A 23433-nucleotide genomic window follows, 5' to 3' on the forward strand; every position below is an offset into this window, starting at 1 on the left:
GCTACGGAGACTTCGCGTGTGTGCTTCAGCTCAGGGAAGATGACACGAAGCAATCGAAACATGACATTTCGACGATCTGGTCGTTCGTGATTCGAGGATAAGCGTGTTCGATGCTCCGCTCATCGCGAGATCACAACGGGCCATCCCGTTTCGAAATCAACGAGATGGTTCATTTGCGCGGGACACTGTGCAGGTGCGGACACGCAGCAGGAACCAGGGTAAGTTTACACGTTGTGAATCGTGCTTCATCATGCTTCTTCTGCTTTGACCCTTCTCACAACATGGCATTCTCTCCCGATTAATAATATCAAAGATCTCGGGGATGATCATAAATTATCTCATTTAAGTAGCTAAAGATCATCTCGACTGGGAAAAGGAAGGAAGGAAGGAAAGAGAGGAGCATTAGCAGAAAAAGATTAGATGGTATTATTGACCATCAAATCCAAAATAAATATACATGAAATGACTACAAGCTGGATTCAGCTAAAGCCTACATTTTCCTGTACTCTTTCTCTGCTCAATGATCCGAGTCTCGCCATTCTCCTCCTTCATCGGCCTCATCGAGGGGGAAAGAAGCGGTTCAGGTTGAAGGGGAGCGTGTAGAACTCCTCGTTCCTGCCATCTCCTTTGAACTTTCGAAACCTCGCCCACCACGGCATCCCTCGGTCACCGGCGGTGTCCTTGAAGTCAAGCGTGTTGTCCAGGAACACCGCGACGATCAATGCCACCGTTGGCGGAGAGGAGAAGATCGTGTTGATGTAGTCATTGAACTGCAGCAGCACAATGAACACACATATGAATCCAGATTATTGACATGTTAATAATCTTGCTCCGAGGCTGGTGAGATGCAAACGAGCGCAAGTGATACGCACCCATTCTGCCTTGGTGTGGGCTGGACCGTGCTGCGCGCTCGCAGTGTAGCGAAAGAAGTACTGAGGAATGGACAGGCCGAGGAAGATGGAGACGCCCGTGATGAAGAGGTTGCGCATGGAGTTCATGTTGGTGAACTGCAACAAGGAGAGCCCCACCGCAGCTGGAACAGAAACATCAATCATGATCTAAACACTGGTGTTTATCTGAAACCGGAGGAGAAGCGACGGGAGAACCTACCCACGATACCAAACAGAACACAGTAAACAGCAGCGAAGATGGTGAAGGGAATGGAGGCGAACAAAGCTCCAAATTTCCCTGTGCCAGACAGAGGAGGAGTAGCTTCAACATTACACCGTGATGCTGAAACCTAATTGACGGGTTCAGAATGGTTTGCTTGCTCATCACTCACCCAAGATGGAGAAGAAGATCATGAAGCCAGCAGAGATCTGAATGACCCTCCGACTTCCCACCCTTGTTGATCCAAGAAGCCCCACATTCTCCCTGTTTGCTTGTGCTCGCAGTTAGTAATCATCGTAATATTTATACTCATGATTCAGTGAATGTGCATTAGAACATCGTGAAATCTTACACTGACACAGTTGAACCGGTTGCAGTTCCGAAGAGTCCATCAAGAAGAACTCCAATTCCCTGTTAGTTCATGCGGCATGGCAGATATCAACACACAATTCGCTCGATAGATAGCTCATGATTAACCTGAACAGACATCTACCTGCCATCCAATGCCTCGGCTGAGAACGTAAGCTGGAGGCGGTGTTGCACTAGCGAGGCGGGCTGCAGCGTTGTAAGCCCCTGTTGACTTCAGGGAAACAAGAGACCATTTAGGTTAACGAGAACAAACGACGGGGACGGTGGTGTTCGACGTCGCTGATGCTTACCTCAATCATTGATACAAGAACAGCAGCCATCATCCCGAAAGAATGGCCAGCATCAAAAGTTGGTGTACCCCATTGCAACGGGTACGGAATCTTTATCCTGAAAGCCTCCTCCATGTGTTAGCCCGAAGCAAATGCAAGGCGTTACAGAGGGACCAAGGAAACAAGACGAGCTGGGTGAGTACCAGGGAGCAGAGGAGATGAGGTCGGCACGGTCAGTGCGGCAGTTGATTTGGGTGCGCTCGGGGCGGTGCTTGTAGGCGCCGCCGACCGTGAGCAAGTGAGCATAAACCCAGATGATGGTGATGGTCAACAGAAGAGAGAACCTCTCCAATATGGGCAGCCGTCTAACGTGCAGATGCTTCAGATACTGATCGAGTTCTCAGGTTTGGATCCCAAAGAGAAGTTGGAGGAAGACAGAAAAAGGAAACAAATTGAAGTCAGTTGCATGATCTTCCATGGAGTTGCATCACCAAAGCATACAAGATGCATCTGTACCTGAGAGGCCGCAACGAAGAGGATGAGCATCGGAACGCCAATCTCCACACATCTCCCAACCTGATGCATTCATCATCCAGCTTAGGCTTCAGGATCGAAAGCAATCTGAATTCTTGTCTTTTATTTTCAGAGTAAATTATGTGGAGAAAGAACTGACATACAAGAAAATTTCTCAGATTTTATGAATGGACATGCAAGACATGTACCAGAATGCACAGTTAGGATCTAAACGATTGACCTATCGAAGCTACAACAGCATCATGTCATGCAAAGCTCACTAATCTCTTCACGTCACAGATCTTACTGATATCCAAGAAAAAGAGAAGCAAAAGGAGGAGTACCACAGGGAATCCTCTGTCGAATAAACCGAATCCTACCAGCGAGACCACCGGAACCATACCCAGAGGACTGAAAAATCTGAAACAAAAGCTTGTGGTTAGTTCATGTTTCTGTGCATGTTTACAGATTCCACAAGATCCATTTGATGGAGCGTTCGATGCTGCTAAACTGCCAACTTGTTCTTCGTCGAGTGGCAACTGAGTTGGCTGATCCAAGCGATGATTACTTGAGAACTCATGGCTCACATATGCTGGATCACGCTGCCGGGCAATCTACCAAGAGACAAAGATACATCCAATGATCAAAGAGAAGCAGATGTACCTGGAGAAGATACCCCACAACTGGCTGTAACCCAGAACGATCTGAATGCAGGAAGACACGATTAAAGCTCCTTGTATTGCTCTCATGGTTTGGAGAAACCTCTGCAACACAATCAAACCAATCCACAGAAGAATCTGACTGCAGATTTTTCTGCAACTAAAAGAGAGGGCTATATTGACCAAACAACTTGTCGACTTACTTCGTGGTCATCAGTTATCCTTGCCAGGGATGAGTCGTGAATTATGGATATGATCGGAACCACAAATGCGTATGAACCACCGACGATAGTTGGAAGGCGAGTCCCGAACAGGGTTTGAAGCAATGTGTTTATGCCGGTCACGAACAGCAATGTCTGGACCACCCTGACCTTATCATCCTGCAGCAAGGACTTCACCATTAACCTCAACAACAAGAACAAATCTTTTGTGTCTCTCCCATGTCCATTCTCTCGCATTCTCCTATTTCACTTCTTAAAGATTCTTTCTTTCTTTTATGTGAAGGAAATTTTCAATAATTAGAAGGAAAGGGATTGTTCAATCATCAGAATCCAACGAAGTAGATGACTAGGAGGAGAAAACCAAGAAGGGAATACGGAGGAAACGAAATGGATGGGTTTTGATACACGAGTATGCAAGTCTTACGTCACTTCCTCCCATCAATGGTACCAGCAAGGTTGGGATCATCACCGCTGCGCCCAACGCCAATATGTAATTCTGAAAGCCCAAAGAAATGGCCTCTCCTGTAATCCAGTATGCGATCAGAATGCAAACATGTCTATACATACCATTCAAACCGGAAAAGGAAGTCGAGAAGCTCAGTAGCAATCGGACGCACCCCAAGATGGATTGGAGTCGATGCAGTACTCGAATCCCTGAAGTTGATCCATGGGCGGATGCGTGACGATCTCCTCCGGCTTGACTTCCGCCATCTCCAAGACCTACAGAGCTCCCGAACACCCAAACAGGGGAGGAAAGGCTTCCAAGAAAAATCCGACCTTTCTGAGATCTTCCAAATAGCACACCAAGAAGGAATTTTACCCACTGCGCAGCGGATGAGGAATCCGGCAACAAAAGAAAAGGTTGGTCTTGAGAGGCAAAAAAAAAACCGAAGAATTATTTGGTGAAAGCTGCGAGGGGAAAAGGAGGCGTTGGAAAAGGACGCGCAGAGGATGAGGACGAACGAAAAGGAAGAGAGAGAGTGTCGTCGCTGGCAAGAGAAAAAGGGTAGAGGAGGCTGCGTCCGGGACAAAAACCACTATGCCACCCACCCACTCTGTTGCCCTTTTTATGTTCTCTCTCTCCCTGCTTTATACCTATCTCCATGGGAATTCTCCCGTTGGCCTTGCTGTGTGTCGTGCGCAGTAGTTTCCAGCCATGAGAGCAGCTCTTCAGCATTTATGGCGACTGCTGACGATTCAAAAGAGGCAGGGAGAAAGGGACGAAAGTTTCATCATCGTCGATGAGAACAACTTTTGCGTGGTCGCAATTGTGGCCTGACATAATCTATTGAAAAGCTGGAACGATTACGTCCAACAATTACAAATTGGAGTTAATCTGGTGATCGCAGCTAAGAGAGATTAGGGAGTTCCACGGACAGGGGAGGTGGGTGTGAGGTCAGCTTTTGGGCTGCGGATTAAGTAGTCGAAAAGAAAAGGATGTAGAAGGACAGAGATGAGTCAGATGTGAAGAGACGGTCGGAGTGAGGGTGTGGTTCTGAGTCAGCCTCGACGCGATCAGCGGTGGCGAATCTCCTGACGCCTTCATTTCTCCTGTAAAATATTTGCTCAGCTCGCCAAAGCTGCCGGTAGATTCGCCTCCGGCAGCGATCCCAGTAAATGCATCCTAAAACCAAGAGTCCGAGACATGCAAAATCCGGTGATCTTATTCTCCGGTGATCTTATTCTTTAATGTGAAAAGAGGATCTCGATCTAACGTGGTAGAGTTGATCGGGTCCCACTCATCTTATTCGTTTATTTGAAATGAATATTTTAAAATAATAAAAAAATTTAATTTTAATTTAATTTGAAAAGATTTGATCTCTGTGCCATTCTTTGGATTCTTAAGTTAATAAATATCTCAAACAAATTTAAAATATTTAGTAAAAGATTTAAAAGATTTTAGAGAAAGAAAAAAAAATTAAAATCCTTATATATCAAATAATTAGTGAAGTTGAGAGGATTCCAAAGGCATAAATAGTATAATTATTGGGATGCAAACATATTTTGGACATTTCAATAGGATATAATTGGTATTAAAATTGGGAGCATATAACCTTTCTCAAATAAAAGTGAGAAAGATTTGAAACACAAAAAAGAAAAAACATATGGTAGGAATTAAAAAATAATAATATTTAATTTCATAAAATATTTACTGACACTCAAGTCTTCTATGCTTTGATCTACTAGGATAATTACTTGTAAGCGTAGAATAATAACTTAAACTAATATCATATTATCTTATCTCTTAATTGAATTAACTAAGACTCTCTATAATCAATTTATCTAAACCTTTTATCTTATATTAAATTAATAAAATCCTACCTAACCAAAAAAAAGACTTACAACTATATATATATATATATATATATATATATATATATATAGTACATGCATCTAATATTATCCCTCAATTATGGATATTGTATTTCAAAGAATGCTTTTTAGAATTTAAAAAAAATCAAGATTATTAAAATATTTAGAGTTTGGTGTCAAAGTACTATTGTAATTTTTTAAATTTATAAATAATTTTTTTTTTATTCATTATTATTCTTACTACTTAGATGAAAGATTTCAATATATATTATGTTTATCAAAGGAGCCTAACATAAAATAAAAAATCTTAATAGAGACATACTCATCTTTATACTCAATGTACCTTGGAACAATCAAAATGTACAAGAATATGAAATAACATTATTGGTAGTAAAAAATGAAGAATCTTAATTCAATTTATTGAGAAGTGTCTCACGTGTCAATAAATCAAAATAGACCAACAAGTACCTCGAGAACATTGTAAATACTCGAATGAAAATAGAAAGAAGTTAGTCTAAATTTTGTTATATGTTTGGCTAAAACTAATAAAAGACAATGGAATTTGAGTCATTGTTGATAGATTGATAGCCTACTTCTTACCTATTCATATTCCATAGATCAATATGCTCAATTATATACCTATAAAATCATTAGATTCCACAGTTAGTGTTTATTGTGCCAGAGACTCCTAATTCAAATCAGAATTTTGGATAAGTCTACATAAGACACTATGGATAAAGTTAACTTATAGTACTACTTTTCATCATCAAACAGATAGATAATCAATAAAAAAAATCATTCAGATGTTAGAGGATATGCTATGAGCTTATAATAGACTTTAAGGGATTATGATGTAAATATTTACTCTTGATAGAGTTTGCCTATAATAACAATTACTGGGTAACTATTGGGATGACATCATTTGAAGTATGATAGAAATTATGGATCACATTTTCATTTGGATGAGATAGGTGAAAAAAAAAATTGGATTAGATTTGGTGAGATAAATAATAGAGATAGACAAAAAAAAAGATTTACCAAAGTACGAAGGTATCAAAACATACATAAATATTATGCCGATAATAAGTAAGATCTTTCAAATTTAAAATAAGCAATAAGATATCATTAAAGGTAATACTAACAAAAGGAGTTATGAGGTTTAAGAAAATAAGCCAAGTTCTCGATATATAGAACCATATGAAATTATCGATAAAATTGATGATGTTACCCATAGATTAGCCTTACCTTCTACATTAATATATGTACATAATAATTTAAATATTGATGTATTTTTTTTAAATATTGATATAATTTATTTTTAACTAATAATTAACTTACATAAACTAATATAAATAACTATAATAACATATTATAATTTTAAAACTTTTAAGGTATATATATACACTCATATGCCAAACTCAATTTTAACTAAAAAATTTGTTAATCATTGACTCTTTTTGTATATACAACAAAATCAATAATAATAAATCATAATATCTCATTTATTTGGGATATATATACCTTAAAAATTGCATTTATTTTTTTGGGATACTATAAATTAATATATAAGTATTTATGTATGTATATATATATATATATATATATATATATATATATATATATATATATATGTGCATATATATATATATTTATTTGTATGTGTGTATTAATGTAAGAAAAGATTGAGGATCAACTTATAGAATTGAATATCATTGAATCTTAAAAACTATATCTTCTAAAGAGATGGATTCTCCATCATAATGACTTCCCATGTAACATGTTTCTTGCATGCTTTAAGAGTCTAGAGTTTGCCAAGTGTGGTCGCTCTAGCACCAAGTCAATCGAAGCAAGTCTTCAACAATTACTAATATGGTTTTATTTATAGTCGAGGGAAATATTTCTAAAATATAAAATATTTTAAACAATAATATCTTCCTACTCTTGCCAACTTAGTATGTCTCGGAAATTGAGTTGATCTTATTTCTAGTTGAGGGGAATATTTCTAAAATATAAAATATTTTAAACAATAATATCTTCGGCCAACTTAGTATGTCTCGGAAATTGAGTTGCTCTTATTTATAGTTGAGAAGAATATTCTTAAAATATTTTAAAGAATAGTCTCCTCTTACTCATCCAACTTAGTATGTCTCGGGAACTAAGTTACTCTTATTTATAGTTAAGGGAAATATTTATAAGATATAAAATATTAAAGAATAGTCGTATATATATATATATATATATATATATATATACCATCGAGGGCAGAAGAGCAATACCTTACCTACTCGTGTGAAATGGCTTACTCGACTACCCGCTTTGTGATTGGAGGAGATAGTGGAGCCCACACGTGTCTCCCAGTCATCACAAAGGTTAACGAGTGGGTGGAAAAGAGTGTGTTCTGCTGCGTGAATCACGCGAATCTAAAAGTAACAGCTGGATGCGTCCCCAATTTAATAGCTCTCTCGTTGTAAACTCGGGACCCACCTACCGTTCGAAGTAAGCCTCACGACTCGGGGTACGACCAGGTGATCGCTCTGCTTATCACGCGTTTCGTGTCGCTTGAATCGCGAGTTGAGTCGTGGGAACGACTGATTTGGGAACAACATATCGTCTCCAATTTTGGTTCGGAAGGGGAACAGAATAAGGCAACTCTCCGTTATCTCCAACGGAAGACCCGACGACCTGTCCCCCGTTTCCGTCCCATCGCCGTCACGCTTCCTCCGTTTCCCATTAATAATCCCACTCCGTTCGGAAAAACCTATCGTTGTTGTAGCGAAGGGAGAGCGCGCTCTCCCGATCTGAATGCCTTTGAGGAGCAAGCAGAAAGTTGAAGGATTAGGATCCGATCTCTGATGTCAGAGGCGGCAAAGAAGACGACGAGCGAGCAGGAGAGGAGAGGGAAGAACGGCAAGGACCTCCTCCTTGGCCGCTTCGAGGTCGGGAAGCTCCTTGGCGCCGGAAGCTTCGCCAAGGTCTACGTCGCCCGCAACGTGCTCACCGATAAGCTCGTCGCCATCAAGGTCCTCGACAAGGATAAGATCGTCAAGGGCGGATACATGGGGCACATCAAGCGTGAGATCGCCGTCCTCCGCCGAGTTCGCCACCCCTACATCGTGCAACTCTTTGAAGTAATGGCCACCAAGACCAAGATCTACCTCGTGATGGAGTACGTCCGCGGCGGCGAGCTCTTCTCTCGAGTCAACAAAGGCCGCCTCCACGAGGACAACGGCCGCCCCTACTTCCAGCAACTGATCTCCGCCGTCGCTTTCTGCCACGCTCGCGGCGTCTTCCACCGCGACCTCAAGCCCGAGAACCTCCTCGTCGACGAGCGCGGCGACCTGAAGGTCTCCGACTTCGGGCTCTCCGCCGTGGCCGAGCAGAAGCGAGCCGACGGTCTCTTCCACACCTTCTGCGGCACCCCGGCCTACCTCGCGCCCGAGGTGCTCTCCCGGAGGGGCTACGACGGTGCAAAGGTAGACGTCTGGTCCTGCGGCATCATCCTCTTTGTACTCATGGCGGGTTACCTCCCCTTCCACGACCGCAGCCTCCTGACCACGTACCGGAAGATCTACATGGGCGTGTTTCGGTGCCCCCGGTGGTTCTCCGATGACCTCGTCCACTTCCTCCACCGCCTCCTCGACGTCAATCCCCAGACCCGAATCACCATCCCCGAGATCATGGAGAATCCCTGGTTCGTGAAAGGGTTCCGGCGCGTCGAATTCTACATCGAAGACAACCAACTGCACAGCCTGGGTGATCCAGAAGATGAACAGACGCAGAGCAACGATGAACCCTACGAATCGGGGTCTGAATCGGACTGCTCCGTTGCCTCCTGTCCAGCGTCGTTCTCCTACGAGCAGCGTGAGCCGCGAGGGCCGCAGAGCCTCACAGCGTTCGACATCATATCCTTCTCCAAGAGCTTCAACCTGTCGGGGCTGTTCGAGGAAACAGGGGAGACTAGGTTCCTGTCCAAGGAGCCGGTGTCGGAGATCGTGGCGAAACTGGAGGATATTGCGAAGGCCATGAGTTTCAAGGTGAGAAGGAAGGCCTGTCGGATCAGCTTGGAAGGAACGAGGGAGGGAGAGAAGGGCCCGCTGACCATCGGCGTGGAGATATACGAGCTAACGCCGTCAATTGTGGTGGTGGAGGTGAAGAAGAGGGCCGGGGACGGACAGGAGTACGAAGAATTCTGCAGCAAGGAGCTGAAGCCCGGGATGCAACACCTCATCTACGAGTCGCCTCCCGTCGCCAAAACCACTTCGAGCTCATAGTAAGGCGAGAAGAAACATAACCGATTAGGACATATCTTATTAGATACACTGTTTGTGCAGCAGTTGCTTGCATCGTTTTCTTTCATATTTGATGATTTGGATGTATTCATTGAAAGATTCCAATCTGTAAATTTACCTTCTGCAAGAAGTTGGCTACACTTTGCAGGCACCAAAACAGCAGTCATACGCATTCCACCTTCTTGCAATAAGTTTTGAGTAAACCGAGCAGGCAAACAAAACAGCAGTCATCATCACCTCCGCTTCCTCACTGGACTTCAGTTAACCACGAGAGAGCAAAGCTCAAGTACAACAGAGAAATATTAAGGAATTTACACTCTGGTCATATAATCTTGGTCCCCAATGCACCAAGTTGCGGTAATCGAACATACAATGATTATACATATTCAAGTTCGTAGTAGATCTGTATCGACACACCCTGGTCTCTCGCAAAGCCTATAGACTGCGGAAGACCCCTGGTTCACAATTGATCACTATGGCTAAAGAAAGACGACGATGGATCTCCGATGGTTCAACCGTACAACAAAGAGCAGGAAGATGAGCACATTGAGGTTCACATGATGATGGACGACCAATATACAAGAAAGTTGCCGCGTAGTTCTACAAAGACGTTCGGGTTTGGATGGAGCAACACGAAATTTCAGGGGGATCAGCTCGCTTCGACCGACAGGATCTCGAGTTCTGCCCACCAAAGTGGAGAGAGTCTTGGTGTGGCTGCTTCGGGTGAAATCGCAATCACTGCCCTCAACTTAGAAGTAACTTCCTTCATGGTCGGCCTCTTGCTCGGGTCGGGATTGATGCAAGCTTGGATGATCTCACAAATGATCTTTAGTTCCTCTTCCTTATGGGTCTTCAAACTGGGATCAACCAAGGAGCCAACACCACCATTACCATTGAGGTACTCCACAACCTGTTGTTTCAGCGGAGCAGGTATCTTAGAGCCGCTACCACATCATCTAGTCCTCTTAAGAAACAAAAGATTTATGCTAGCACTTTTTGGACAATTCAAGAGCAAAAGAAAGAAATAAGAAACTAAAAGGCTCTCGCTACTAGTAACCACGACTGTGATATGTGCCAGCTTACCGAGTTCAGAAGGGAGTCTTGTTCTTCAGAATATGGAACCTTTCCAGAAACTATTTCTAACAACAGGATTCCAAAACTATAAACATTGCCTGCAGGATCTGCAGAAAGGGATTCAGAGGGATCAAGGTCATCGTCTCCATTTGTCTTTCCCTCGCTGACAATTTCTTTCCAAACACTGACATCCGCAATCTGCATGGGATTAATCAGCTTATAATCATATATAACAAGAAGAATAAGTCATAGATCCATCTATTCCTAGCATCTAATAGAGCCACCATATTGTAGACACTGTTGGTTCACCTTGGCAGCAAAATCCTCTGATACGAGGATCGAGCTCGACTGCAGGTTGGGATGGGGCACGGATGGGTTCAGCTCATGCATGTGCTGGATACAGTAGGCCATCCCCATAATTATCCTCATTCTAGCACTCCAATCAAGTTGCTCAAATTCTTCTACTGCACAACAGTTAGATTTGTTATTAGTTTGGTCTGTCATTAACTGCTTCGATGCCAAGCTTTCACCAAATGCATTATTCTTTTCTCACCATGAAGATGCTCATAGAGTGTGCCATTAGGTGCATATTCAAGGACCATCATTCTCATAAATGGCTCATCCTCCTCACAGTAACCGAGGAGGTTGACAAAGTTCTTGTGATTCATACGAGAAAGCGTGTCTATCTGTATGTCCAAGAGGACGAAAAGATGTCAATGCACTGGCCATGCATCAATTTAACATGTGGAGTATAGGCAGAGAAGATAAACTGCAACAAAAATACCAAGAATGAAAAACCTTTTTCCTGAAAAGAAATTCTGAATGCCTTGACCAATCATCGGTAGATGTGATGGTGGTCGATACTACTGCTATCTCGACCCCACTTGATAATGTTCCCTTGTAGATTGTGAAATCTGGATAGCTGACAACAATATTGCTGAAATCCTCACAAGCAGCTTCAAGCTCTGGGCGCTTTAATTTTGGTACCCCTTTAAGTATGAGAGAGAAGATATTAAGTTGGGTGTATTGGCATGCATGAGAACAAACATTTAGTTCAATGAAAACATTTCCCTGTGTAAACTAATTAGAAGCACAGTCTCCCTTGCTACCAGTGCATCAGGAAAGATGAAGCATTCAATAACCCAGTGAATAGAACATATTGCTGGTAGTAGATCAGGTGGCATTTAAGTAGCACCAAAACTAAGTAGCAAAAAATAAGCCTTCTTCAATAAGCTATTTTTTGTGCTTAAATCTGCCTTGAAGCATGCCCATTACCTACAACCTAAATAATTTTCCTGATGGGAGAAGGCTTCTCTGTAAAGATTCTGATAACGAACTTAAAGATCACTTCATACAAATTCTGTTTTCATACATCCATTTTACTCTAGGTGAACAGATCACATGAAATGTAGCACCAGTAAACTAAGTCAACTTCACTGCACATCCCCATGTTTTGAGCTGGAATCAATTAATTATAAATGATAATCTAAACATGAGAAGAGCCTAACTAGACAAAATGTTGAAACTAAATAGCTCACCCTGATCAAATAGTTATTATATCCTGACATGTCAAAACAAGTATCATATTATTAACGACCAAACATAGTAAGTAGAAAGGGATTCACCTGTTACAAATGCCTTCTGTAACTGACCACTTAGGCCAGTTTTCCAAGGACCTATAGTAGATGAATTCTTGCTGCGGCAAACCAAAAACATGCATGTCACCAGGGTAAGAAGCAAAGCAGCTGCCGGAAGAACAAGAACGTATAACCATGTTGCTGATTTTTTGTTCAACGGAATATCATTCCCAGCAGAATCCGTAGGCTTTGTCGGTGTTGATTCAGGAGGAGTTTTCGAAGGAGAAACAGGTGCTGGAGTTTGAGGAGGTATAGGAGCTGGGGCTGGCTTTAGTTTAGATTTATCTCTTATTGCAGGAAATGAGCCACTTGCAATAGGTGGAACAGTGACAGCTTGAAGTACAGGACCATTGCTTCCAGGAGCAGCAGGGAGGTTTCTGGTTTCTTCAACCAGCCTACGGCGTGCAGTTGGTACATGTACATTTGATGCTATATATGGCTCACCAAAACCAGCTGCAGTCAGTAAATATTATAATTGCTGTTGAGTTAAAACTCTTCTAGTGGTCAACGATATTGAATCAACAGTATATATATTTTTCACTTACTGGCTAAATAATTGTTTCTTTCCTTTTGTCCATCCGCAAGACTTCCTTCAGATCTAAGGCTTGGAAGCAAAACTCTTCTGCATTTGAGAGACATTTATAAAAAATTGTCATCAGCTATCAGAAAAGTTATTGCCGAGATAAAAACATACAAAAAGGTAGAAAAGAAAAATTCTTACAGGGGTGAAATATCAAGGATCTGTATAATTCTTCCTTCAAATGGGATCAGAAAGGAGTTAAATTTCTTCAGCGTTTGCCAACCAGTCTCCCAGAAGCTGATATTTAATAATAATAGCAATAATGTGAATATCAAAATCCATTCCTTCAACTTATACAGATTACTTGTAGAGTATGAAAAAAAAAAAAAAAAGAACTAGTCAAAAATGCAAATACAAGTATCTGGACAATAGAAGCTAATGATGAATCTTAATAGAGAAATTAGTTTGAGTCCCTTGGCCTGCCCAATTTCTAGTGAGAAGCTATTGTCGACAACAGCTTTGCTTCCCAATAATTTAATTCGGATTTACTTAATTTCTAGTCATATCCATAATACATTTTAAAACTCTTCTAGCCAGATTAAAGAAAAAAATTAAAATTGCACATAACTCCTGTGGGTGACTAGTTCATTATTTGATCTTTTACATGTATTTGCAGAATACTATCATGCTTTCATGATAATGATAGAACAGTCATGATTAAGTATACAAAGCTACATATGCATTTTTGCCCTCTTTGACGTCAGACTATTTCCATTTCTTAAGAACATTAGTTTGCAGTATTTCAGAATGTCAAGAACATAGGTTTATACATACCCCAATTCCACATTTTGGCTGATATGACCAGAACAATCTGACAATTTCACCATTTAAATAAACAGTAACGCAAGTAGAAATGTCGAAGGATATGAAAGGTCAAAATAAATACAGAAATTACACAAAAGAAGCATAAATCATTGGCTTGGCAGCATGGATCTTTCTCACTATTGAACCAAACATACATACAGAAAAGGTCCTTTAGAATTTAATCAGGGATAAGCTTTTCCCAGTATCTACTATATTATTGCTTATTAATTGTTGACTATTTTAATTCTTTTATTCCTTACTTTGACATCATCAACAGAACAAGCAAGTTCATTTGGGAAAAGATAATCATTGCTTCATTGGTTCGGCCTATATGAGATATAAACTTGCATGAAAACAGCCTGGCTACATTGAAGCATGAATCTTACATGAAATACTTCACACTGCCTATTACACATTGAATCTCATGGCTTCTTTTCATAATTTAAATTCTTAGTATAAAGTTAACAGAAAGAGGATCACCTATGGTGCAATTCAATTATAGTGCAATTCACCTTTAACCTTAAAGTTATTTACTCGAAGAAAGAGAATCAGAATTACCTACATGCTTATCAACATGAATAGGTTCCAGAAACATGTAGAAAAAGGAAATGTGACTTACCAATTCTTAACTTTCCTGTTAACATGACCCAGATTATTAGCCATATCACAAGAAAGGTTCTGATCATGCATCAGATCAAAGTGCATGTTAGGATTTTGGATCAGAAGTGTGTTGCCTTGCAACTTGTTATGGCAAAGCAGACTGCAAAAGGAAAACAGCAACATTTCCTCATAAGTTACTTTCCTCAGCAGATGAAGCAAAATTGTAAATCTGTAACAAGAGACTCACAGATGCTTGAGAGAGAGAATTTCTCCAATCTCCTTGGGAATTGTACCATTTAGCATGTTGTTCCTCAAGTCTAAGAGCTCCAACATGGTTAGTCCTCCAATCTCCTTAGGGATGACACCATAAAAATTGTTTCTGTAAAGTATACTGTTGACAGAAAACTAGTTATTATGACAATGGAAATAATGATAACATTAGAGATCCTAGTGCATCAAACTAAGTTTAACCAAGCTATTGATGACCTGAACATATTAAAATTGACAGCCAACAATTAGCCTAGTGGACTGTGCCCTTCTAATATTAGGAAGAAGTTCCATTTGCTAAGATTGTGAAGGTGCAAGGAGTTGCCTAGTTGTAATGTGTTAGCAGCTTGTGTGATTTTTTTTTCATGTCTTTCTTTTCTTTTTCACTTATTCTCCTGCTGCCATACTTGTGCCGATACAACAGTGTGCTAGGCCATCTTGACACAGACGTCAAACACTTGTAATGGATATGGCAATCCTTGCTTGAGAATGTGCTACCCTCAAAATAATAGGAAAACATGTAAGATGCTTAATAGGTGTTTACGAGGAAGAATTTTCTGCAAGAAGCATCAGAAAGATGGAGCACTGGCAAGTTGATATGGATGGGAATAAAAACAGATGGCACAGACATTTTACTGGAACAGAAATAGGTAGAGAGAAATAGTTTCTTATGAATATTTCCTTCATTCCCTGTATGTTCATAAGAAAAATATCTGTTACTGTAAAGCTCTACAAAAAAGATATTTGATCAACTCAAGCTGATGCTAACAGGTTTTTATTTTACACATCTTATCAAATCATGGTTCCTTCTATTCAACATTGGCTATATTCAGACGAAAGGAAAGATTCTCCACCCACATATTATGCAAATATTATTTTAAATATGAAATTAATAAAACTTACAGAGTTCTCAGGTGACTGAGATTCCCAAGCTCAGGTGCCAAAATTCCTCGCAGAGAAAATTCTTTAAGGTTCCTACAAATGTGCAACATTGTTAGACCTTGAACCCATCATAAGATACCATCACATGAATGTGCAACACTTTTACAGAATGTAAGATGTGAGTTTAAAGCAAAAGACACTAATCAAGGTTGAATATTTTAGAAGTCAACAATACTTCATATTAAGACAATTCTTGTGCGCAATTGGTTGATGTCGATCGTCGATAATCATTTAAGCATCCATTCTAACGCTACATCCTACTTCAATACTTCCACGAAGAACAAAATGCACAAGACCACAACATCGAGAGAAACACAGCATAAAGAGGGAGATGATCTTACAACGTGACTACTTTACCATCGGCGCAATGAACACCGGTCCAATTGCAGGGGTCGTCGTCGCTGGGATTCCAATTCTGCAATGCCCCGTAAGGATCAGACTCCACTCTCGAACGGAATTCCAACAGCGATAACCCTTCATAAAAAAAACCAACCTTTTTTGAGATACCACCATCATCTTCGACACCACGGTGACAAATGCATCGACAAATTAACATGCACGAATACCTTCGAGGTTGATCGACAAGCACTCATCGCCGAGGAGGTGGATCATCAGGACCACGCATAACACCTTGTGTAAATGGAAACGGAACAGATTCCATCGACCCCCCATTCTTCTCAAACTCGTTCGGCGAATTCTCTTCCACGAAAACCTATCTACAACAGCTCCCCCTCTTCGACTTCTTGAGATCGAAATCGACGAGGGAATGTCCTCATACACAAAAAGACAAAAAAGGAGCAAACTTTACCCCAATCACCACCTACCAGCGGGCGCCTTCAAGCAAGCCAAGAGCTTGAATCTTCAAATGGGGCCCCTCATCTTTCAACACCTGCATCAGCAATCCAACCCAACTGAGAACGAGCACCCGGAAGACCAAAAAGAATTCTCCCACTTTTGGGAGGTATCCAGGGATGCTTCGATCTCAAGAAATCCGAGGAGCAAAAGATGGTGCACAAGGAAAAGAAAGAAAAAGGGGGCAAAAAAGGAGGTGCTCACATGGTGCGACGACGATCAAAAGGAGAGGAAGAGGAGGAGGGGAGGTTGCATTGTAGGCTGGGGGAGGGAGGACGACGCATGTCGAGCTCCGAATCCGGTGGATGTGGAGTTTGTTATTATTTTCGTCGGAAATTAATTGTTAACCATAATAATAATAATAATAATAATAATAATAATAATAATAATAATAATAATAAAAGTATCGTAGCATGAGAAACGACGATGGAGAATACCAAACAGTCACCACAATTCCCGAACCCGTCTTCGCCACCTCTACTTGGATTATTCCCCGGTGGATCCCGCATGTTCGTCTGATACGAGAAGGGGAGGACAAACGGGTAGAAAGTGTGTCGCTTTCATCGGTGACAGCTGAGTCTTCCCGTTTGGGTTCCGGGTCGAACACGTTCGCTTCTCTGACCACAACTGCTGCAATTTCCTTTCTACCCGAATCTTTATTTCATCCAAAAATAATAAAATATTTCTTTTTCCTTTTTTTGAATTAAAAAAACAGGGAATATATTTATTTATTATTTTTATTCCGCGAGAGCGTGTGGGTGGAGGGGGACGAGAGGGCGGAATGCGGGCCCGCCGCGGGCGTCGGGAGCGGACGCGCAAAACTCCCTCGGCCCCCACCGCCACCACTCCTCGTCGTGCCTCCGCCTCTCCCTCTCTGTCTCCGTCGCACGATTTCCTCCGCACGCCCACGAATAATCCACAGCTGTCCGGTGACATGGCAGCTACAGTTGGCTTAGTGGCTCGCCTGTCACCACGTCATCTCTCTCTCTCTCTCTCTTCTTACTCTGTGAGTTGGATTTGATTTAAATGAATTTTATTTCCTATGCGATCGATATTGTGAACGCAAATTGTGACTTTGATATATGGTTTGACTTCGACTAATCCGATACGAAGGATGAGTTGTCACACGATTGGGACAGTCACAGTTATCAATACGTGGAGTGCATGTCAGCTTGACTCGTTCTCGATCTGCCGCCTTACCACTGCAGCGCTCATTGGAAGGAAATTTACGTGCAAGTCTTCTTCTTCTTCTCCACATGTCGTTGTTGTGGATGCCCCTTGGTGGATTCTGAACCATTACGTTGGGTGATGTTCTCGAGTGGTCGACTCGCTTGAGAGTTGATGAGGCCACATCATTGGCATGTGCATGTCCATGTCCATTTTAATGCTCCAGCAGTGGATGAATTCCTATCATGATCATTCGCTTTAGCAGACATGATAGATGTTCTATCAGGTTTGCTAATTATCTATAAGTCTACCCTTCTTATTTATTTTGGATATCTATTATTTTTTAATTAATATTTTTTATTTATTTTATATCGAAAGTAAATAAAATTAAGATTAACTTATAAGAATCTGATGACTTTGCATATGAAAATTTCCCAACGTCGTGTCGGTGTGATGGTTCTGCGACTGTGTCTCACAGGAGCAAGGAGAATACATGTCCAGTGTCAACAGAAATAGAAAGCTACCGGTGCACCCAACAGCGGCAGACCACGGAGAGGGACTACTCGAGAGGCAAAACATGCAAGCGTGCGTCCATGTCTGCCTCCATGTTCCTCTGGAGATGAGGGTGTGGGTGTCATCATGTCCATCTTTATAGCATATGCATCTGACCATGACCGGTTGGAAGGAAGGGTACGAGAGGATCGATCATGTCGACATTTGACTCGGTTCGGTTCCGTTCCGGTTCACATCCAGGCTTCGACGTCGAGCCAAACATTGGAGGCACAAATCTGTCATTTGGAGTTTGATCGGGGGCGGAAATGTAATGTAGCTGATCAGTTTCGGACGTAACAATCCGACAGCGAAACCCAACCCGCTCGGGGAAATGGCACACCGTACCAGTCAAAGCTTGGCTGGTCCATCGACGTTTGTCGGGGTGGCAGCATCACAACGATGGTAAGCTGAAGGGGAAGTTTCAATGCGTGGAGAAAGTGTTTGGAGGCCAACTCAAAGGACAGTGGGGACAACGGCCACGGCCGGTGGGCCCAGTTGGGGGGTCTTCAAGTCCAATGGAGGTCCGGTACAGGAGCGACGAAGGCGCCCCACGGCCACTGCTCCAGTCTCATCCGCGTACCCATGCCTCATCCTGCTTTCCCGATTCTCGATCCATCCTATTATGGAAACCAAATCAAATCGTAAACAATATTAGGACGAAGCCCCTCCCTCTGCTTGGGCGGAAGGGCGAAGAAGGTCACCCCATCGCCCTTCTCGCGCTCGCGCTCGCCCTCCTTGGACATCTCGAAGGAAGGAAGGAGGAGAGATGTCGCAGCAAAGGGCCTTCTTATCAAGGGTCTCGTCATCGTCCCTTGGTCTCTTCAGGGAGTCCAGAAACTGGGCGCGGCGGGAGCGGGGCGAGGTGGAGGAGGCGGAGGAGATAGATGGGGGAGGTAGGGATGGGGCGTTGGAGGTTCCAGGGGAGGAGGAGGAGGAGGGCGGGAGGTGGGAGCGGATGCCGCCGGAGCTGATCGGGGAGATCGTGCAGCGGGTGGAGGCCGGGGGGGAGCGGTGGCCGCTGCGGAAGGACGTCGTGTCCTGTGCCTGTCTCTGCCGAAGGTGGAGGGAGGTGACCAGAGGGTTCGTCCGCCCCCCGCTCGAGACCGGCAAGATCACCTTCCCCTCTTCCCTCAAGGAGGTAACTCGGTGCCCCTCTTCCCAATTGAGAATGGATCTCGTAGAAAAAAAAAATCTCTGATTTTTTCTTTGTTTGTCGTATTACTGAGGCACCAAGAATTTGGGATTCTGATAACTGTTTGGTGACCTTGAATTTATTTTCTTGACTTCTCTTTAATCTTTGCCCTTTTTTGGCTGCTTGTTCTCGATTGTTCTGTTCTAACAATTGTTTATAGAATGTGACAGTTGATTGATTGTGAATATCGTGGTAATTGCAGCCAGGGCCAGCGGATATTCCGATCCAGTGCTTTATTAAAAGGAACAAGAAGAACTCGACCTTCTATTTGTATCTCGGCTTGACACAAAGTAAGTAAATGATAAGTATGATGCTTTTGTTGGTATTATATTTTTGTGTAAGAATTTTTGCTTGCTTTGGTGTAGGATTCTTGGGTATTTGATTTTATAATATACCCTAACTATCAGGGAATATGAACACCAACTGAATCAAGATAAAAAAGATGCAAAAGAACACAAGAAATGGTTAGTGATTTATTTGTTGGACATAATGTACCATTTTTCTGACTGAAAATGACTAAATTATTAGCTGAAAGAGTTGGTCAATCAAGTCCTTTTGGTTACCTAGTGTTGTGTGGATATTATGGTACAGGACAAACTCTCTTGCAGTGTAAGCCTTCACCTGGTTTTTTAATTCCTACAGGTGCAATAGAAATTACATCTAGTTCTTTTCAAAATTTCTGACCTTGACCTTGAGTACATTTTCATGTTGATTTATCTTATGCAGCCTAGAAAATGTTCGTGGTTGGAAACTTTAAATGACCTGAAAAAAATTTACAATCTGAAAGATAAAATTATGGCATTGATGTACTAAAAGTATAAATAAATGCCAAATAAACATTGCTACCTCAAAGAACAGTATAGGAAAAAAAAAATCAAAATTCTAGAAACATCTTCTTTTGCATATTTTCCATGAATTGAACATTTTGACTTTGACAACATCCAAGAGAAGAGAACTTCAATCAAGAGACAAGAATCATAATCGGTAGAATTCCTTAGAGTGACAAGTTATCTTTCCACTGTGGACTTTTAAGTTCTTTGGATATCCAAATTGTGAACACAAATTTTCATATACACAACATAGAATAGAAGGAGTTCATTACAGAACAAGTTAGCTCCTCCTTTACTTATTATTGTAAAATAAAAAGACTTTCCTTCTCTCCGTTTTCTTCTGTTCTTTTGGCTCCTATATTTTAGTGTTTGATGTCTTAACCATTGCACGTAATTGGTGGGTGGTGTGTGATGAATTGTATATCATAAGAAATTTTTTTAAGTTTAAGTCTTGTTATATAGTAGTTGTATGGTTTTTTTTTTCTGTGTCTGCTTATTTCATATAATGGATCACTAAGTCGAGTTATTGATAGGCAAAATGGGTTTTCCACCTTGCCAGAAATCGCTTTAGTTTGTTATATTGTTTCTGCCTAAGCCTTACCATTGCTTTCATTTTCCAGCTTCTTTCCCTCTATCAGAGGACACATGGAATATCATTTATATTTGGAGAAATCAATATAACTGAAGATCTATTTAAATATCTTCCATGTAACACTCAACAAAATAGTTCATGTTGCTTACCTCTTGGTCATATCATTTGTGTTAATGGCAGTTGCCCTGTAGCTACGATGCTTAAGATATGCTTAAGGACTCGGATTCTGATGTCCAAAACCCATAGGCATTGGCATGAGGATAGAAATTTATATTTCAGCCTCCAGGATCATTTGATGAACAACAATTGATGAACAATCAGACATTGTCTGGTTGCTTATGTGTTTTAATCCTCAAAGACATGTATGTAATGAGCTGCATGAGAGTTGTAACTAAAACATTATAGGTTGTTGTTGTAATGATAATAAAGGATGGTTATGAAGGGAAACATGATGCGGTCTTGTGACAGAGCGTAACACTAACAAAATCCAGTATTTACACAAGTAGGAGTCCACCTATATTGAACTCTCAGTTCTTTTGGCTTGATGTTTCATGTTGTAAGTGTAACTATACTGAACACTAACGAGTGATTGTTCTTTGTCAAATTTGTGATGGTCATTGCAACTACTGTACCTGCTCGTATATTGCTTTCTTGGAGATTATATAGTAATCACTATGTGGAATGATGTATATATTTGATATTTATACCAAGCAAGCTTTCATACGATATGCAAAAGATTATTTTGTTAGCATGTTGAATTTGATGATATTTTTGTTCCTGTAACTGACAAATTTTAATGTGCAGGGGAGCAGTATGTAAAGCCATATGTTTTGATGCTTAATTGTACACGTCTATTTGTTTTAGAATGTCCTCTATTTTGGTATCTACAGTGCTGGCACATTTTGGTTTTGTTGTTGTAGCATTTATGGATAAGGGAAAGTTCCTTCTGGCAGCTCGTCGGTTTAGGCATGGTGCTCGCACTGAGTACATCATCTCTCTTGATGTTGATGGCCTGTCTCAAGGAAGTAATGCATATGTGGGAAAGTTGAGGTTAGTCTTTCTCTTCTGCTGCATTTAGTTTACTTGCATGGTCTTGCATAGTCCACAGTCTAACTTCTGCAGTTCTCTGTTCTGTTTTGAGTACATTTACTTTTGCATGTTCCTGAAATTTCAGATGGAGTTGCCCTTCTGACGTTCTATTCTATACTGAATTAAAAGCATTTTATATGGCTCGCATGCATTTGTGCACTTCATAGTGTCATATGCCTAATGAACTTGAATAATCAGATTTCACAAGTAGGTTCTTAAATTTATTAGCACAGGTAGATCGACAGTAATCTTATAATTATTCTGTGTTATGTTTCTAAAACTTATATTACCTTGCTGCTCTATTATGAACTGTGTAGTTTTCTCCTCAGCGCCCAGTGTTCTATTGTGTTACCCTTGAATGCTTTGTCAATCTAAATTGAAGAGAAATTATCGCATGTGGGGATGGAAAAGGAGTATGCATCTTTCCTTTGATGATAGGATAGGACCTAGGACCATTCTTACACGGATGATACTTATCCCATAGGATCTAGGACCATTCTTACATGGATATTCCATACTCCACAGCTTTCCTGCTTTACTAAAGTGAAGAAGTGCACTAGTTTTTAAACCAAGTTTTGCAGCAAGTATATTTGTTCCTTCAAAATAAGTGCATGCATATGCAGACTTGCCCCATCATTTCGAGTTCATAGCAGCAAAGCATGAATTTCGTGAATCTGAACACATTGCCCAAAAATTCTTTGCAGATCCAACTTCTTGGGTACAAATTTTAGAATCTATGACAGCCAGCCACCACACAGTGGTGCAAAAGCATCAAGCAGTCGAGCAAGCCGGCGATTCGCAAGCAAGCAAATTAGCCCACAGGTTCCTGCTGGTAATTTTGAGGTCGGACAGGTGTCGTATAAGTTTAACCTTCTTAAATCAAGAGGGCCAAGAAGGATGCATTGCACTCTAGAATGTCCCGTGGGCAACTCGGAGGAAGACTCACCAAAGCCGAAGGCACATAGTGGTGGGGTACCCCTAGTTCTCAGGAACAAAGCTCCTCGGTGGCACGAGCACCTGCAGTGCTGGTGCTTGAACTTTCATGGTCGGGTCACAGTGGCCTCAGTGAAGAATTTTCAGCTGGTGGCAACTGCAGATGCCAGCCAACCGCCAGGGGTCGGGGATGAAGAGACGGTGCTGCTGCAGTTTGGTAAGTTTGGGGACGACCTGTTTACCATGGATTACCGGCAGCCACTCTCGGCCTTCCAGGCATTTGCAATCTGCCTCACCAGCTTTGGTACAAAATTTGCCTGTGAATAACAACCTTCCCGGATGCTCTTTCCCTGCCATATGCTGTCCTGCAGTTGTAGTAACACCATATCCTTTGCTTCTTCCTTGTCTCGCTGGGGCCGAGGAGATGTTGTTTGTATCGTCAGCTGCCCAGCTGCCTCTCTTCAGTGACTTCTGAACAAGATGACTGTGTTGTTGTGACTTTTTAGCAACTGTATTAACGATCAAATCTTCAAGTATATATATTTTGCAATCTGAAGTTTATTATTATTGGTCAATGTG

The 23433-nt window shown here is 41.5% G+C and overlaps 4 protein-coding genes across 10 annotated transcripts; 2 read left to right on the top strand and 2 right to left on the bottom strand.

Annotated features, from left to right (window-relative positions):
• Positions 1–402: 402 nt before the first annotated feature.
• Positions 403–4521, bottom strand: LOC103992801 (nucleobase-ascorbate transporter 2). 4 transcript variants are annotated; one of them, XM_065193392.1, is made up of 14 exons: positions 3759–4521; positions 3566–3637; positions 3124–3300; positions 2925–3025; positions 2606–2681; positions 2265–2324; positions 1952–2136; positions 1770–1866; positions 1604–1690; positions 1463–1521; positions 1283–1374; positions 1111–1188; positions 873–1033; positions 403–770 (listed from the first exon to the last, which is right to left on the bottom strand). In XM_065193392.1, the coding sequence occupies exons 2-14, from the start codon at positions 3605–3607 to the stop codon at positions 558–560; spliced, it is 1428 nt and encodes a 475-aa protein (XP_065049464.1). In that variant the 5' UTR covers positions 3608–3637; positions 3759–4521; the 3' UTR covers positions 403–557. The 4 variants fall into 4 exon arrangements, with proteins under 4 accessions (XP_065049464.1, XP_009410926.2, XP_018684542.2 ...); XM_009412651.3 differs by having other exon boundaries at positions 3566–3663; XM_018828997.2 differs by having other exon boundaries at positions 3709–3838.
• Positions 4522–8209: 3688 nt separating this feature from the next.
• LOC103992802 (CBL-interacting protein kinase 19) lies at positions 8210–9872 on the top strand. Its single transcript, XM_009412652.3, has one exon. It carries the CDS (start codon positions 8307–8309, stop codon positions 9723–9725), a length of 1419 nt encoding a protein of 472 aa, XP_009410927.2. The 5' UTR covers positions 8210–8306; the 3' UTR covers positions 9726–9872.
• Positions 9873–10045: 173 nt separating this feature from the next.
• On the bottom strand, positions 10046–16840 carry LOC103992803 (protein MALE DISCOVERER 2). Of its 3 annotated transcripts, XM_009412655.3 has the most exons (15): positions 16704–16840; positions 16472–16536; positions 16214–16389; positions 15989–16121; positions 15609–15680; positions 14686–14829; positions 14458–14598; positions 13176–13271; positions 13000–13076; positions 12443–12907; positions 11616–11806; positions 11371–11503; positions 11127–11281; positions 10827–11015; positions 10046–10653 (listed from the first exon to the last, which is right to left on the bottom strand). In XM_009412655.3, the coding sequence occupies exons 3-15, from the start codon at positions 16317–16319 to the stop codon at positions 10393–10395; spliced, it is 2163 nt and encodes a 720-aa protein (XP_009410930.2). In that variant the 5' UTR covers positions 16320–16389; positions 16472–16536; positions 16704–16840; the 3' UTR covers positions 10046–10392. The 3 variants fall into 3 exon arrangements, with proteins under 3 accessions (XP_009410930.2, XP_065049466.1, XP_065049467.1); XM_065193394.1 differs by having other exon boundaries at positions 16214–16536; XM_065193395.1 differs by lacking the exons at positions 16472–16536; positions 16704–16840 and having other exon boundaries at positions 10224–10653; positions 15989–16062; positions 16141–16269.
• A 1904-nt stretch (positions 16841–18744) lies between these two features.
• On the top strand, positions 18745–23421 carry LOC135679531 (tubby-like F-box protein 1). Of its 2 annotated transcripts, none has more exons than XM_065193397.1 (4): positions 18745–19356; positions 19613–19700; positions 21786–21882; positions 22626–23421. In XM_065193397.1, the coding sequence occupies exons 1-4, from the start codon at positions 18985–18987 to the stop codon at positions 23179–23181; spliced, it is 1113 nt and encodes a 370-aa protein (XP_065049469.1). In that variant the 5' UTR covers positions 18745–18984; the 3' UTR covers positions 23182–23421. The 2 variants fall into 2 exon arrangements, with proteins under 2 accessions (XP_065049469.1, XP_065049468.1); XM_065193396.1 differs by having other exon boundaries at positions 18746–19356; positions 21753–21882.
• The last annotated feature ends 12 nt before the right edge of the window (positions 23422–23433 follow it).

The sequence above is a fragment of the Musa acuminata genome, chromosome BXJ1-7 (assembly GCF_036884655.1).
Source record: "Musa acuminata AAA Group cultivar baxijiao chromosome BXJ1-7, Cavendish_Baxijiao_AAA, whole genome shotgun sequence".
Classification (NCBI taxonomy): Eukaryota; Viridiplantae; Streptophyta; class Magnoliopsida; order Zingiberales; family Musaceae; genus Musa; species Musa acuminata.

Excerpts from the sequence above, each read along its gene's own strand:
- LOC103992803 (XM_009412655.3), bottom strand. The coding sequence starts at position 16,319 with ATGGGGGGTCGATGGAATCTGTTCCGTTTCCATTTACACAAGGTGTTA. Across the intron at positions 16,122-16,213 it reads CTTGTCGATCAACCTCGAAG|GGTTATCGCTGTTGGAATTC; the intron begins GTATTCGTGCAT and ends TTTTTTATGAAG. Across the intron at positions 10,654-10,826 it reads AAGACTCCCTTCTGAACTCG|GTTGTGGAGTACCTCAATGG; the intron begins GTAAGCTGGCAC and ends CTGAAACAACAG.
- LOC103992802 (XM_009412652.3), top strand. The coding sequence starts at position 8,307 with ATGTCAGAGGCGGCAAAGAAGACGACGAGCGAGCAGGAGAGGAGAGGG.
- LOC135679531 (XM_065193396.1), top strand. The coding sequence starts at position 18,985 with ATGTCGCAGCAAAGGGCCTTCTTATCAAGGGTCTCGTCATCGTCCCTT. Across the intron at positions 19,701-21,752 it reads GTATCTCGGCTTGACACAAA|CATTTATGGATAAGGGAAAG; the intron begins GTAAGTAAATGA and ends TTGTTGTTGTAG. Across the intron at positions 21,883-22,625 it reads GCATATGTGGGAAAGTTGAG|ATCCAACTTCTTGGGTACAA; the intron begins GTTAGTCTTTCT and ends AATTCTTTGCAG.
- LOC103992801 (XM_009412651.3), bottom strand. The coding sequence starts at position 3,852 with ATGGCGGAAGTCAAGCCGGAGGAGATCGTCACGCATCCGCCCATGGAT. Across the intron at positions 3,664-3,758 it reads CGACTCCAATCCATCTTGGG|GAGAGGCCATTTCTTTGGGC; the intron begins GTGCGTCCGATT and ends ACTGGATTACAG. Across the intron at positions 1,691-1,769 it reads TTCTTGTATCAATGATTGAG|TCAACAGGGGCTTACAACGC; the intron begins GTAAGCATCAGC and ends GTTTCCCTGAAG.